The 15,057-nt window shown below is 39.7% G+C and overlaps 1 protein-coding gene and 1 long non-coding RNA gene across 3 annotated transcripts in view; both read left to right on the top strand.

Annotated features, from left to right (window-relative positions):
* Window positions 1-1,505, top strand: part of LOC109956547 (ADP-ribosylation factor-like protein 15) — a 107,237-nt gene extending 105,732 nt beyond the window's left edge. For both annotated transcript variants that reach the window (XM_020593763.1, XM_020593762.1), the window contains exon 5: window positions 49-1,505. In XM_020593763.1, coding sequence (XP_020449419.1) covers window positions 49-201 — 153 coding nt within the window. In that variant the 3' untranslated portion in view covers window positions 202-1,505. The remainder of the gene's footprint in view (window positions 1-48) is intronic.
* Window positions 1,506-1,543: 38 nt separating this feature from the next.
* On the top strand, window positions 1,544-14,925 carry LOC109956496 (uncharacterized). The gene is made up of 4 exons (XR_002274416.1): window positions 1,544-4,241; window positions 4,977-5,050; window positions 5,836-5,963; window positions 14,721-14,925. It is a non-coding gene; the product is annotated as an uncharacterized LOC109956496 (long non-coding RNA).
* Window positions 14,926-15,057: the final 132 nt, after the last annotated feature.

Raw genomic sequence — 15,057 nt, 5'->3', positions numbered from 1 at the left:
AACATTAAATGCTTTAACTGTCTGCAATCTCTCTTTTTTTGGTTGCAGATCAAGAAGTACTTTGAGCTGGAGCCGCTGGCCCGAGGGAAGCGCTGGATCCTGGAGGGCAGCGCTATCGACAACATGGAGGCAGTGAAAGAAAGCTTCGGTCAGTTCATTAGCCTGTTGGAGGACAAAGACACAGAGCCTGCAAGGATATGATGCTAATGCTAAGAAACATTAGCGTCTAACGGCAAAGAAACGCCACATCCTATTGGTGCCCTTGTACACACACCCCTGCACAGACAAACATGTACACTCAAGAAAGTAGAGCAGATGCTGCCATCACTCTTCAAGATGTACGTATATTGTATGTTATCCTTCCTTCACTGTGGTCTTATTTTTCACAATAGAAGAGTGTACACAAGCGACAGTCAGCTGCTCCAGCCTGACAGAGGAGAGTCCACCCAACGAAAAGCAGTTTGTCCAGAAAAACATCTTTGAACTTTGTGGTTAAACCAGTGACATTTGGGATGTCTGGCATTTCTATAGACATCACTGGACTCAAACACACACACACGCATACACTGTCACTCTTTGATACACAAACACTACCACACACAAAGCGGAGTCCAGGTTGTCTGTAGATATGTTTAACATTTCCACTAATTGCTTTCCAGGATGTTTCGGTGGGCACAGTTGATATTCTTTCCACTCAGAAGTGTTTCTCCTTTCAGCTCGATAACTACAAATACCGTTGTGTGATTGGATCAGATAGTCCAAAGCTTCATGTTATGTATGGTAGTTACATATCAGTGTGTCACACCGTGTCAAAATATCTAATCTGAGTACTGTAGACTGAGTATCTCATGTAGTATTATGTACATGCAAATGAGTATATTGCTGCGTACATTACTGTGCATCCATACACAGTTACTACTAGTCATATGACTAAGTGCTACAGTAGGTGACTTCATGAGATGCGAGTCCGTGTGGAGAAGGCGGGAACAAGTCTGAATGCTTTTATAAATAAAACTTAGGATATATTTTATAGCTCTTTATGTTAACCACGTAGAGCTGCGTTTAGATTTTTTTTTTATATATATATCATAACACACTGAGAAATTCTTTCAGATCAATGACCAAAAGAGAGAGAGGGGGAAAAAATCGGTGATGATTGACCAGGCCAGATGTAGCCATAAGGTAGAGAATGAATTTAGTTTCATTTCACTGTGCAAATGTCATGCTAGTTTTGTTTTTCTGCATTTTTACTGTATTCTTTTCCTTTCGAGTTTGACATAATCCCTCTCAGTACTGGCTAGCGGCTCCAGCCTCCCATCAGGGTGGAATACAAACTATCAATCAGCCCCAGCAACAGCTGCATCTGACAAGTCCCTGTCCGACACCCTAATGCCTTCCAACTGTCTGTGAAGACCCCTCCCTGTCTGCTGTTTATCACAGACCCCTGCCCCACCTCATCCCAAACCCTTCCAGCCAACAGTGCCCCTCCACTCCAGCACCGCTCCCTGCCCCCCCCCTGTCCTCATTACCGCCCAGTGGGGTTTTTTTTTTTTTTTTTTATCCCAGACGCCATCTTTCAGCCTGGCTGCTGTTGTGTGGACTCCACACCTTTAAAATGAATCATGGTATCATGGTCATTGTGCCACAGGTGTGTAGCTGTCCCCGATAATGGATTAATGTTCAGACCTCCTCAGTGTGTGCTTTGTGTTTTTGTAGTGATTGTATTGTTTGGTATTTAGTCAGGTTTTGAGACTGAATCACTTTGTGTACCTGGCGTGAGGTCTGTCAGGTAGTTTTCTACGGTCTGGATGGATCAGTGCATTTGGCCGCAGCATAAATCTTTATATACCAATGTTGGTATACTAGTGTTAATATCACACACTCACACATAGGTTTTAAACCAATCTGTTTTGTTTTATGTTTTTGTATTTTTTATTCAATCATACATTTAATCTAAAATGGCAATTAAAGTTTTAAAAAGTAATATTTTGTCTAACTTGTTATTTAAATGTTGATTACTTTTACTTGTTAAAATGTAGTAAAAATATTTAACATCTGAATGTCACTTTGAACACCATATCACTTTATTGTTAATGTGCTACCGTATAATGGGAGGATGGTTGACAGGCTCTACGGTAGGTTTGTTAAACTGTCTGTGCTTCTGTAACAGTTTAGCTCATGTTTGTAACATTTCATCTGTTTGTGAAAGCAGAAATTCAGTTATACCTGGTATGATTCTTAGGTGTGTTTTATGTAAATGTTTGTACAATTTAATAATCTTCATGAATCAGTATGAAATGTGTGATGAGTTGAATGTTTGCATATGTTTCTGGAAACATTTCCTCACAGTGTCTCTGATTTGTGATTTAAGGTGGCCTGTTGAGGTCTGAGCTGCTGGAAGATAATTGGGAAAACATAGATGAACCAGTGGAGGTCAAGCCAAAGTTTGACCAGAAAAAAAGTGCTCAAAGTCAAAGTAGAGAAGCTAAAGAAAGTTTTGAGTGGAAGGTTAACTGAGAGCGACAGGAGGAGTACCTTTCTCCTCTTCCAATACTCCTCACTGTGTTTTTCTGTCTCTACAGTTGATTTGATTCCCTTGAAAAAGATGCAGCCAGTCTTCTCCTCCCACACTGGACCTTTACCTGCTCCACTTTAATAGCTGGTGTCTGGCAGCATTGTTGGGCAGTTTTTTGTCTCGTCCATTTTGGGGGCAGATCCTCGGTGTGGTAACAGATAAGAAGCTACAAAGTTGTTACATTATTGATGTTGTGTGCTAATACAGGTCTGACCTTTCTAATCAGTCTGTGCTAACAGTTTCATTACCAAGCAGCGGTAACAGAGACGGGATGTTCACTGTGATGGTTACATTATCTCAAACTTTCAAGTCGCTGCAAGTTGATCTATAATTCACTAAAATTAGGGAGGCCTAGGGGGGAGGAAAAGCACTGCATGAAAGTCTAATTATTGGCCGTAATACAAAGTGGTGTGCTTTGTAACAAAATAGTGGTGCATGAAGAATGCCATTTAGAGAATGCCTGAGCAAGACACGGCACAAAAGCAAGCAGATTAGACTATGAAGTAAAGTGCAAACCTCTTGACTCTGAACAATTATGTCTTGTATGAAACCACAGCCTCTATCATAATTTATTCTCTTTTTGCCCCATCAAATATCACTTGTGCCACATTTTCTCTTTTTCAGCACAACCCAAGCACGACTCCCCCAACAATAAATAAATAGGCAAGTGTGTTTTCACTTTTTGTTTTACCTCCAGTAATCACAGACACTTTTTAAAAATGGTTAAAGTATACATTGTGTATTTTCTGCTGTCTGTATTTAAAATAGCATCTAGTGATCAACCCAAGTAAAGAAAATGCAAAGCGGAGAGCAGAATAAATCCTGCCCAAATAGTACATTTACACAAAGGTGTAAAATATGAACAAAAACTTATTTGTAATATCACATCAAATGTTGTTTGACAGAATTAGGATACATGTCCAGTAAACAGTGCATCCAAAGAGCATTTATATGCTTATGTTCAATATTCTTAATTTCTGTTCCTTTTTTTGTTGTTGTTGTTGTTTTGAGCTGACAAAATGTTGGACTGTACCTCATAACAGAATACACAATATTATATAAAGCAACATGACAAGAATTGCATTGACAGGATCTAAAATTTACTTTTGGATTTTTTTTTCTTTAGTTGGGAAGCATTATTTAATTAATTCAAGATGATTAAGATTCACTGAATTTCTCATATTTTGTCAGACAAGGGCAAATGTGTGCTACATACAGCATAACAACCCACCAGAAATACAAATGCAATCACACACGCACAACAAAATGGCCCCTATGAGCTTTGTGAAATGCAAATGTGTGACCTGACAGGGAACCTAACTTTCGTTTACAAGACAAACAAAAGCAGGCATGTTTTCTTAAACTCTGCAAAGAATGCCCTTTTCTCTCTCCGTCTTCTCCTTTCTTCTGTCCAGTGTGTGTGGTGGCATTTCTGCTGATAAGACCCAACCAGGAGGTGGAACAGATGTTGCCCTGACATCCATCTGGGCCTTGTACCGCGGCTCTGCCTCCCACAGCCGATGCTCCAAGCAGGGCACCCCACACTCCCGGCCCTTCACAGCAAGGGGTCATTTCCAGTGGAAAAAAAGAAAACAAGCTGTTCTTCTCGGGATCCTCAAGCAGTGACGCAGCACAGAAATCCACCTTGATGCTGCTTTCACTCAAGGTGCACATGCATATGTGTGTGAGAGAGATAGCGGTCAGTTATCAAACACGACCTCTGGGTTCATTTGAGGTGTTTCCTCTTTGTTCCAACACTCTCCTGCCTTCATGGCACTCCCTCACACACACACACACCCCTTTGAAAAACAAACACAAATGATGGAACTGCATTGATATGATGTAAGCTAGTGAAGAAATGTTCCCTGAACCAAATGATTCTTTCCAGATATGTGAGACAATTGCTCCAAACAGTCACAAAATCTGCAGCGCTTTAACAGTCTGACTCCTGTCACAACACATAATTTAACTTCCCTAAATTGACCACCACAGGGGTAGTTTAGTTTGTCATGAAGGTGTATGAACCAGGTTGTCCAGTTCATGTCAACCTCATGTCAGGTTTATTTGAATTTGATAGATTAATAGAAAGCAGCTGTGGATAAATAGTTGGTCTGGTGTGAAACCGTAAGGTTTTCTACACTCTATGTTGTAGCACATGGTCAGAACTTTGGGTTATTTTAAATGAATGTAAATTTTCTTTGAGGAATATAAAGAAATTCTAAAAACATACATGCTCTAGGTAATAAAAATAGCTTATCCAGTAAAATGCTTCTGAAATGTATTAAAGCCTTTCTTCTCACCAAACCAAATTAATCTTTCAGTTTTTGTTTTACTTATGAAAATAAAACATCCAGTGATTTACCAGTAACAAACAGGTGTTTTATCTGTTTTGAGTTTTCAGATGTGCAGCAGGAGATTCCTCAGAGCTGATACTGAATTTAAAGAGTTCCTCCTGTCATGCATGTGATCCCACAGGTTTGTGTTCAAGCGAAACTAATGAATGGTTCAAAAACCTGATAAAATCCTCAAAAGTTACACCTGTGTCGAGCACCCTTTGCAGCAACACGCAACAATCAGTATTCAACTTGACACACTTGATTTTTTTTTTCTTCATGGTGCTTTATGGGTCTCGAACCCTTAATAGTTTCAGTTTTGTTAGATTTAATGTAAGGATTATGACACACAAGCCTGTTTGAGTAAATTCAATCAGTCTCAGTGTATTTAAAGCTACAGTATCTAATTTTATTCAGTTATTTTAGTTGTAGAAATCTGTTCCAAAATGTAATGTGGAGAGGTGCTGTCGAAGCCTCCTGTGTCCCAGACTCATTGAACAGCCTAGCCTAGCTTCTAAAAGGTTTTGAGCAGGTTTGACCACTCTAACCAGTCAAATTTCTAATTATTTGTGCTTGATCAGTAAGTTTTGTTGCATTTTCATTTCTTGTCATTTCATAATGACATCTGAACATCTGGGCAGACTGTGGCAGATATGAAGTAGATCATAGTGGAGCAGGGAGAGGGAGCACTGGGCGGAGCAGAGTAGATTGATTTAGAGTTTCATGCTACGCTACCTTAAGTTACATACTGTAGCCTTAAGTCAGAAGTGGAAATAGAGGATATTAGTCAGTTTGGACAATGAGGGCCCCAATCACACTAGTCTAGGATGCCTGGTAGCTCAGACTTTCTCATTATGACTCAGCTTTTTGTTATTTTTTAACATAAGAGTGCATAACCTGTCTTAAATGTGTTTATTTCTGGAACAGATCTGGCCTAATGAGCGCTCTGCCTTCCCAGACTTCATCCACTCCTGCAGATTTACAAACCAGGATCTTCACAAATTCAAGTGAAAAATCAGCTCTGCAGCTGATCCACACCAGCTAAATCCTCACAGGTGATGATGTTTAGATGATAATGATTAGATTTTACTTATGTGTACTTTTTATGCACTGTAGAACTTCTGGATCTCTCTTTTTTCTGGTCCTACTCTAGAGCAATGAAAATCAATGCTATAAACTTTAAAAGATCTGCCAGGCTGTTGGATCACTAAACCTCTGAACTGATATCGACTTGTAAACACTGGTGGAAGTATTCAGATCTTTTACTTATGCAAAAGTAGCAATACATCAAATTAAAATAAAAAGCAGCAGTACTTACAATATCATTTTTTTAAAAAGTAGTAGAATGACCCTTTTAATTTTGTCATTTTACTGGATTATTATTGTGGTTGTAAAACCATATGTGATATTTTATGTTGTAGCTGATTTAAGTAAGAGAGATTTAGCTACTTCATATAGTGTGGGTTAGTTTAATCTGTACCAATGCATCATATTTTATGAGGTAGTTATATTTTTATGTAAACCATTGATGTTTAACTAGTAACTCTAGCTCCCAAATAAATTGTAAGTGCAGTATTTGCCTCCGATCTATAGTTATAAATAAGCATAAAGTGCAAATCCTCAAATAAAATACAAATACCTGAAATTTGCACATAAGTAAATGGACTCACTTTCCACCGCTTTATTTAAAAACCTTGCAACTTGTGAATTTTTTTCAACTCAGGACAGTGCTACGGTGAAGAAACTGAGGAACCCATGCTGTGCAATTCTACTCGGGCCCTTTGTGGCCACCTAAGCGCCTCTTGTTTTTTCTGCCTGTTTTGAATGCCTTGTCTGTTGGGTGACTTCCGTGGGATTCCAGCAGGCTTGTCACTCAGATTGTTTGTCCTGGGGACGAAGATCTGTGTGAGTCCTGTTTCTCTTCCTCTCTCCTCGGCCCGAGTGCTGATGGAGACCTGCATCCCAGGTGGCCCACACATCAAAACAAGAAGGATCGCAGCTCTTGGTTTTAAGACAAACATCACTCACTTTCTTTGTTGTCTGAGGGACAGGGGGCATAGCGGTTTATCTCCAGAGGATCTCCCCTGCTATCGCCTTCCACCAGATCACTGCCCCATCCCACAGGAGCCGCTAAAAGCAAATGTCAGTCAAAGAGTAGGCATTGCATTCCTTCAAAAGGTCAATTATAGTTGTGGCCACTCTGTTGCATGCTTAAATAAGTATACAGAGACTGTTTAAAAATCTTTCCAAAACCTTCTGATCCAGTTAGAGATTTATTTCCTTGGTCCAAAACAAAGCCACAGCAGCTGATTTTGTTCTCTTTAATTTAAATCCCTCTGTTCAGTGACACCTCTGTTGCACTGAGTCCTTGTTTTGAAGATCTCCTAAAGATCCTTTTTACATAACGACCACACACAGCCCAGTCTGAGCCTGATTTGGAATGTCTCGGGCCGGGTGATGGTGATCCAGTATCAGCTCTCGCAGTGTAGCAGCTATTGACCCATCTGTGTGCAGGTGATTCCCGCTCCAGTTTTCCCCTTCCAGGCCTATAAGGAGCACCGTGTCTAGGAGACTTTTATGAGAGTGACCTTTGCATGCCCGTCTCAAGTGCTCTGTTTACTAGGGTCCCCGTCCCACTGATAGCCATCAGACTTTTCATTTTTAACTAGTGACTCTCTTGTCATAACTGTTTGAAGATTGACAGGCACTGTGCTTTGACCATCCTCTCTGTGGAGAATTTACTCTCACTGCCCTGAAAGACGGCGAATAACAAAAGGGAGGGCTCTGACACGCACTGCCTTGTCCCTACAGGAGAGTCGGATGAACAGCTGTGGTTTGGCTGCATTCTGATGTTTCGTGTAGTGCACACACCAGCTTTAAATGAATATCAACACGAAGCATCAGGAACGACAGACATGGGTGTAAAGGTTTCGGTGACACAAGCTGAAACTAAAATAGAGCTTTTCCCCATGTGATATTATTTTATTCTAACACAACACAAGTGACATTTGCTGTCCTTAATCTTAGTTTTATGAGCTGTGAACTTTGATGACTTCTATCACGAGCCACCGCGGTAAATGTTTTGTTAGAAGCAACAGGTGATTAATCAGTCACTAATATGTAGTAAATATTTAATTGTTGACTATAAATTTGACTTTGTTTATACACTGTGGTCTGTTTGCTGTGCTGTGTGGCACTGAGCCAAGCACTGTAGGTGGATTAGCTCATTGAATCCAAACAGTTTATGGGGAAAGCAGCACCGCTGACGACACTATGTGGGCAGCTTGCAGCTCTCAAAATACAAACGTTCCATGTGAAAGCCAGAATTGAGAAAAGGTGTCTTTCACAGGGACAATCTAGTAAACACGGTCGCTGCGCAGAGAGAGAACACCTGTGTTTTACCAAAGTTTTGGAACGGAGCAGTTTATTCACTGCCGGAACCATATTTGGTCGAGCGCAGGTTTAATGTTGCACTTCCAGCGATGACGAAACACACCCTGACTCATGCAGGAAAGCGCAAAGTCAGTCACAAGTACAATGTGGAACAGGAGAAGGTGAACAGTGTGGAGCTGAGATGGTTCAGCTCTGCAGGAGGAGCAGGCTACAGACACAGGGTAGAAAGCAGGAACCAGCTACAGTGTTATGGATTACAGTTAAATGTCAGCAAGTACATGTAAGATTAGATTTGCTTAGTGAGGTTAGCTGGAAGGACTCTTTCTTTAAGTTGGCAGTGGAATACAATGTGTACTTACCAAATGATGTTGACAAAGCAGAATCAAGTTATTCTTTGATTTTAAGTCACTTACTACATGATAATTTCCTAGGAAAATAATAATTCACTTGTTTTAGTTGAGTATAGTTACTTGTGTTGAGTTTATAAGCAGTTATAGACTGCCAGTAGATATTCCTTTAAAAAACACATCCAGTATATAAGTATTGTAACTTTATTCTCTGTGTTTATCTGTAGACAAATTCTGGGTTTTTGCATGGTCAGCTAATGTGGGGCGAGTTATTTTATTTGAGAAGAGAAGTGAGATTAAAGTATATAGACTTATGTATGCCAAAAAACAAAAACCTTAACTAATTCTATTCATATCTACTTAAAAATAAAAATCACCCTAACACTAACCTGCCCTGCCCTGTGCAGACAGTAAATTGTAGTATTGTATACCATTTAGGCAGCACGGTGGCACAGTGGTTAGCGCCGTTGCCTCACAGCGAGAAGGTTCCAGGTTCGGGCCCCACCTGGGACCTTTCTGTGTGGAGTTTGCATGTTCTCCCCGTGCTTGCGTGGGTTCTCTCTGGGTGCTCCGGCTTCCTCCCACTGACCAAAGACATGCAGCTTAGGTTGATTGGTGTCTCTAAATTGCCCATAGGAGTGCGTGCGTGTATGTGTGGTTGTTCGTCTATGTGTTAGCCCTGCGATGGATTGGTGACTTGTCCAGGGATTTACTTCGCCCGATTGCCGGCCGGGATTGGCTCCGGCCCCACCCGTGACCCCGTTCAGGGACTAAGCGGTAGAAAATGAATGAATGAATATACCATTTATCAAGTTACAGAGCTCTTTGTTAACCGTGTATTAGGAAATTACAGTTATTCTAATAAGCCTCAGCATAGTTTTATTTAAAAACAATTATTCAGTCAATGCTTTTTTCCAACTCAGTGTAGAGAAAAATCCACAGGATAAACCCCCTGATATTATTTAACACATTAGTTGTTTTAACACCGACCAAACTGATTAAGGTACAGGACTAAATAAACCCACAGTGTCAATAGTCTCCACATTTTGAAATATAACGAAAGTCTCCAATCCAGTGTTTTGGGATCACATGGCAATGCTTCCTCTGCATTTACTGATGTTCCCAGGACTGAGCCAAGACGTCCTCTTATGGGATTAGCCAATAGAAGAAGAAGAAAATACATGTACAGTATGGCTGCTTGGTCGACCTGCCAGAGGGTGACTCACTGAGCAGCAGCTGTGGAGTCAGCTCGTTTGGTTCCTTTCAGAATATTATTTTTGTCCAAATTTATTGGATAACTTGAAAAAAATTTCACAATAATTGTAGATTTTTGATTATTACCTCTCAACTTAATAAAATTTCTAATGTTAACTCTAATAATAATCCGTGCCTGGATATATAGATTTAAATCTTAACATTTAATTGAAATAATTTTCATTTTAAAAAAGGTTGGCTACTCCATGAATCTCTAGATACACATACAAAACTCAGTTATAGAATAAACTACCCAACAGTAGATAAAGTAATTATTAAGTAAGATTAAGTAATTAAATCAGCTCCATTTCAATCAGAAGCAACAATAATGTTGCTTTTATATTAATACACCAGTCATAATAATGATCCAATAATACATTATATTCTAGAACTGCACACCACACACAGGGAACTTTTAATTTTGGTACTTAAAGTACATTTTGTAACAATATTCAAGTACTTTTACTTCAGTAATATTTTGCATGCAGACTGGAGTATACAGTGTCATGTACAACATATTTATATCATTGATTCCTGCTTTAAACAGACATTAATAAGACATTTTTGATCCAAGCTACAACTATAAAATCAGTTATAAATGTGCAAGCAAGCAGCACAACAAACTTATACCTCCCCAAAAAAGCAAAAAACTAAATTAAAGAAGTGAATTTAACACTTTTCACCTGGACAAAATAAACACAATGAGCTGCTTAAGGTTGAAGGAGTGACATTCTTGAATTCTCCTCAGTCTGTCTCTCCTGGTTGGTGCCCTACAGGCAGCCCCCCCCCCCAGACCCAGGCCCCTCCCAGCCCCTCCAAATCAGCCTGGTTCACATACACAAGATTAAGTAGCAAAAGTGACATCCAAGACCAATTGGGCCACCCAAGAGAACCGCAACCAGCGGAAAGGCTGTCAGAGCTCCCTTCTGCGACATTAATCTTCAAGCCTCTCCTGCACTGCCAACTCAGATCTCCTTCAAACAGGACAGGGAGGTAGAAAGCTGAACTCTTCCTCCTTGAAGGTTTTCTCCTCTCCATCAGTAAACTCTTTGGGGGACAATTCATTGTCACCCGCCATGTGCCAGACAGCTTCAAACACTGGCAAAATGAATTACTTTCCCAGACATGTTTTTCTAAACTTGTTTTTAATTTGGCAGTGAGGAGATTAGTGTGGACCTATGCTCAATTTGTAATTGACCTAAATGTTTTCATAAAGAAATGAGGCAGAAATCACATGGATCATGATACTTTACAGTGATTTATGCCTGAGAAAACTACTCATAATGTTTGTGGAGATCTTTAGAGACACTTCTTTGTCCTGTTCCACCCATTAATAAGACGTTAACATTCAGCAGTCTGAAACAGAGGGCTGTTAAACTGGACATGTGCTAACAGAGCTACATGAACCAACTCAGCGAACCCTTTTTGTTTTCTTTCGTGACCATCTTTGATCTTTTCACGATAGCTCTGTGGTGTGTGTTTGTGTGTGTGTGGTGAGTTATCCTGACTTTCTTGGGGGGTGGTGTCACATCCAAACTGATAGCGGTGTGAATGGCAAAACATAAAAGATGAATACAGCGAGTGATAAATAGCGGAACACTAGTGTGTTATGCTGTGGATGCCTTCAGTCCCAGGAGAGATCCTTCCTAACCCCAGCCTTTCTTCTGCCGAGACCTGAGAAGCAAAGGGGGACGTCGCGCCCAATAGTAGTGTTCCTTTGAAGAGTGTAACGCTGAAATCGAGCAGCATGCCTCAAATACTTCCTGCTAGTTTTCAGTGAGTAACTCGGCATATGGCTGGAAACCTAAAGTAAAAGATTAGTTTGGTAATATTTGATATTTTGTTCTGATTAACAAGTGTTGCCTGAAATACAGTAAACAACAAAACTGAGTCCAGTCCACTTATTCAGTATCACTAAATTGTTAAATGATTGAAAATTCTTATAATGAATGTTTTATTTTTAAGTTTAGGTGCAGAGTATTTCATCTTATGCAGTGGTGGAAAGTAACTAAGTACATTCACTCAAGTACTGACCTTAAGTACAATTTTGAGATGCCTACTTACATTTCAGAGAAAAATATTGTGCTTTGTGCTCACTGCATTGATTTTATAACTTTAGTTACTAGTTACATTTCAGAATCTGATGAATAAAAAAACAAAATGCATTATAATAAGACTTTGTTGATCTTCAATGTATAATTCACAAGCGGCGCAGCAGTATGCAAAGTACTTCAAATTATACGATAAGATAGTTAAAATTAGCTCCACCTTTACCAGCTAGAACATTAAATGTTATGAACACAATAATGCATCAATAATAGGGTATATATTAATGTGAAATGTGCCATTCTGCACAATGAGTACTTTTACATTTGGTACTTTAAGTACATTTTATGCTAATACTTTTATACTTAAGTAACATTTTGAATGCAGGACTTTTATTTGTAGCAGTATTTTTACACTGTGGTACTGTTACTTTTACTTGGTAAACAATCTGAATATCTCTTCCACCACTGATCTCATACAGTATGTCTTTAAAAACCATATGGTTAGATAGACAACATTGAAACTACAGGCCCAAAAGTAGAACCCTCAGTGCAACACAAGTGAGCACACCTGTGATTTCCAGCCTACAAAGGAACCCCACAGCTTTCCCAGTTTGAGTCTGGGTTGTGTCTAATGCAGCATGGCTCCACATGGTAAGAAACTACCTGAGCAATATGAAATCAGAATGTGAAGCTCCATTGTTGTCTAAAAACTACTGGAAACACATCAGTGAGCTACGCTGTTTCACTGGGCGACATGTTCCTTCATTTTGAGAAACATGGGCTCTGTAGTTTATGTGCAGCTGAAAACAGTGCACGGTTTACTCCTGTTTTGAGTGATGTTTGCTAAAAATTCACGCTCAGTTATATTGTAATTTCTTTTTCTTTAAAGCAAAGTTTAAATCATTGGCCCTTTTTAAAGGTTTGTCTTCAGTACTGTTGGAACAATCAAGAGTTAAACAGGATCCAGCAGTCAAAAAGAACTGTGATGGAGAAACATACTGTTGCTTTAGTTCTTTTCACTGGAGCCAGTATATATTTATCTTTTACCATATCGTTTGAAGGGTTCGTTTTCTGACTTGCATCTCGTCACATCCGGCCGTGCAGACTGGTCTGGTTTTTTATTTGTCCAGAATTTGAGATCCAGTATCGGTCAGTCGACCAGCGTAACTGGGTCGCCATTTCTGGAAAATAGTCTTGCTGTTGATTGTTTTGTTTTGTTTGTTTGTTATTGTTGTTTCTGGGGGGGGCACCACAGATGAAACTCCATTCACTTCCACTGTATTGGGAACACAGTAGGAATCTAAGTTAAAAAACTGTAGCAATAAAGCCACTATCATGGTTTTACTATACTGATGTAAAAGTAAAGTTTCCATTTAAAATAACCAGAAATGAATGTCTGTGTTTGGCTAAGCTAAATAAATTCACCATCTGTCAGGTCAGAAAACCGGGGGGAGTACATGTTCTCACAGTAAGTCATCAGTCCTCATAGTGCTCAGCTCTTTAGGTCTCATTTGGCAAAAATATGGAGTTAATAGGACATAGTTGCTTTTGTGGTCTCACTGTACAGAGGATAATAAAGGACGCAAGAATAATACACAGCACACTGGAGGTAAACAGGTTGTTTTCAGTGTTGCTTGCTTTGAGTTTTTGTTTGGATAGACAGAAGTCGTCATCATCATCATCATCATCATCTGTGCCCCTCACAACCAGCTTCAGTCTACACACACACACACACACACACACACACACATAGGAGAAGCAGGTCTTTGGCTGCAGACGAGCAATGTTGTGTGCCTCCCCTCCTGGGTTGAGGAGCGACCAGACAGCCACGATCATTAGATCACATAGTCCAGAAAACAGTTTGCGTGAGTGAAGCTGTGTGTTGTTTAGAGAAGCTCCATTAACAAATAACGTCTTAGTACACGTTCAAACGGAAACTTCCACATTGGCTCTTCTGTCCAGCTGCTGAGGGGAAGCACGATGCAGTTCATTTAACAGCGGGACTGAACTCTACACCAGAAAACCAAAACAATTCAGGGTGAAAAACACAGTTTGTAGAACTTCTACAGGGATTCTTTTGCTTACTGTCCTGACACGTTGCAGTATATTCTGCGTGTGGGAGCCACATTTGTCAGCAGTAGAATTGAATACATGATTGACTGAAGTGTAATAGACTAGTCTGTTTCAGCATCGCCCGCTACAGGGCTTTTATTGTACCTTCCAGCTGGTGAGGCCAATTATTACTTAACCCATAAAACAATAAAACACTCTAAGAGCGTTAGGGACTGAAAACACTATAAAGCCCTGTAATAATGAACAAGTGCTGCGATACATGTTGCATATATGCAATATATAGAAATATACTAAACATGCTGCATAGGGTCTGGATGAGTTACACGTTCCTTAATCCTGTTTATACCTGTTGATTAGTTAGCAGTTGTTTTTTTTTTCATATGGAAAAAGGGTAGTTTAGCCAAACTACAAATAGAGTTGAGGTAAATGGGGTTTCGTATCACTGTGTTGGGAAATTAGATTAAAATAAATTACTAGTAGCATCTGTTTTCAGAATCACTGCCCGGCTTTCCATTCAACATTGGGCAGAGCATTTATGTGCTACCTTATCTCCCTAATTAAACTGACTGTCAAACCACGCTTCAAATGTGAATGCAGGGAATATCAGCATATACATTTTTATTTTATTTCACTCTCTCCACACTGAGATGTTCACCATGTTGGCTCTACCTCTGAAACGGCTGTTTTTCTTTTTCAGAACAGGCTGCCAACCATTTTCAGTGGGACCACAAGGGGTAAGTAAAAATAAATAAAACTGTTCTTGTAATTCAGGGGAACTGACCCTTAATGTAAGTGTTATCAACAAATGGGGTACTTTACATCTTATACACGGTGGGTGAAAAGTAACTAGGCATTAAAAATTGGCTATAGAACTATATCTTTGGCCATTACTGACCTGATGGAGGACATTACAAGTGCCATGGATGAGAAGAAATACACGATAGGAATATTTATTGACCTAAAAAAGGCATTTGACACAATCAATCACGAATTATTAATGTGCAAGTTAGAAAAATATGGGATCAGAGGAGTGG

This window comes from Monopterus albus, unplaced genomic scaffold (assembly GCF_001952655.1).
Source record: "Monopterus albus unplaced genomic scaffold, M_albus_1.0 scaffold20.1, whole genome shotgun sequence".
Taxonomy (NCBI): Eukaryota; Metazoa; Chordata; class Actinopteri; order Synbranchiformes; family Synbranchidae; genus Monopterus; species Monopterus albus.
The sequence above is the reverse complement of the archived record's forward strand: the minus strand, read 5'-3'. Positions and strand labels throughout refer to the sequence as shown.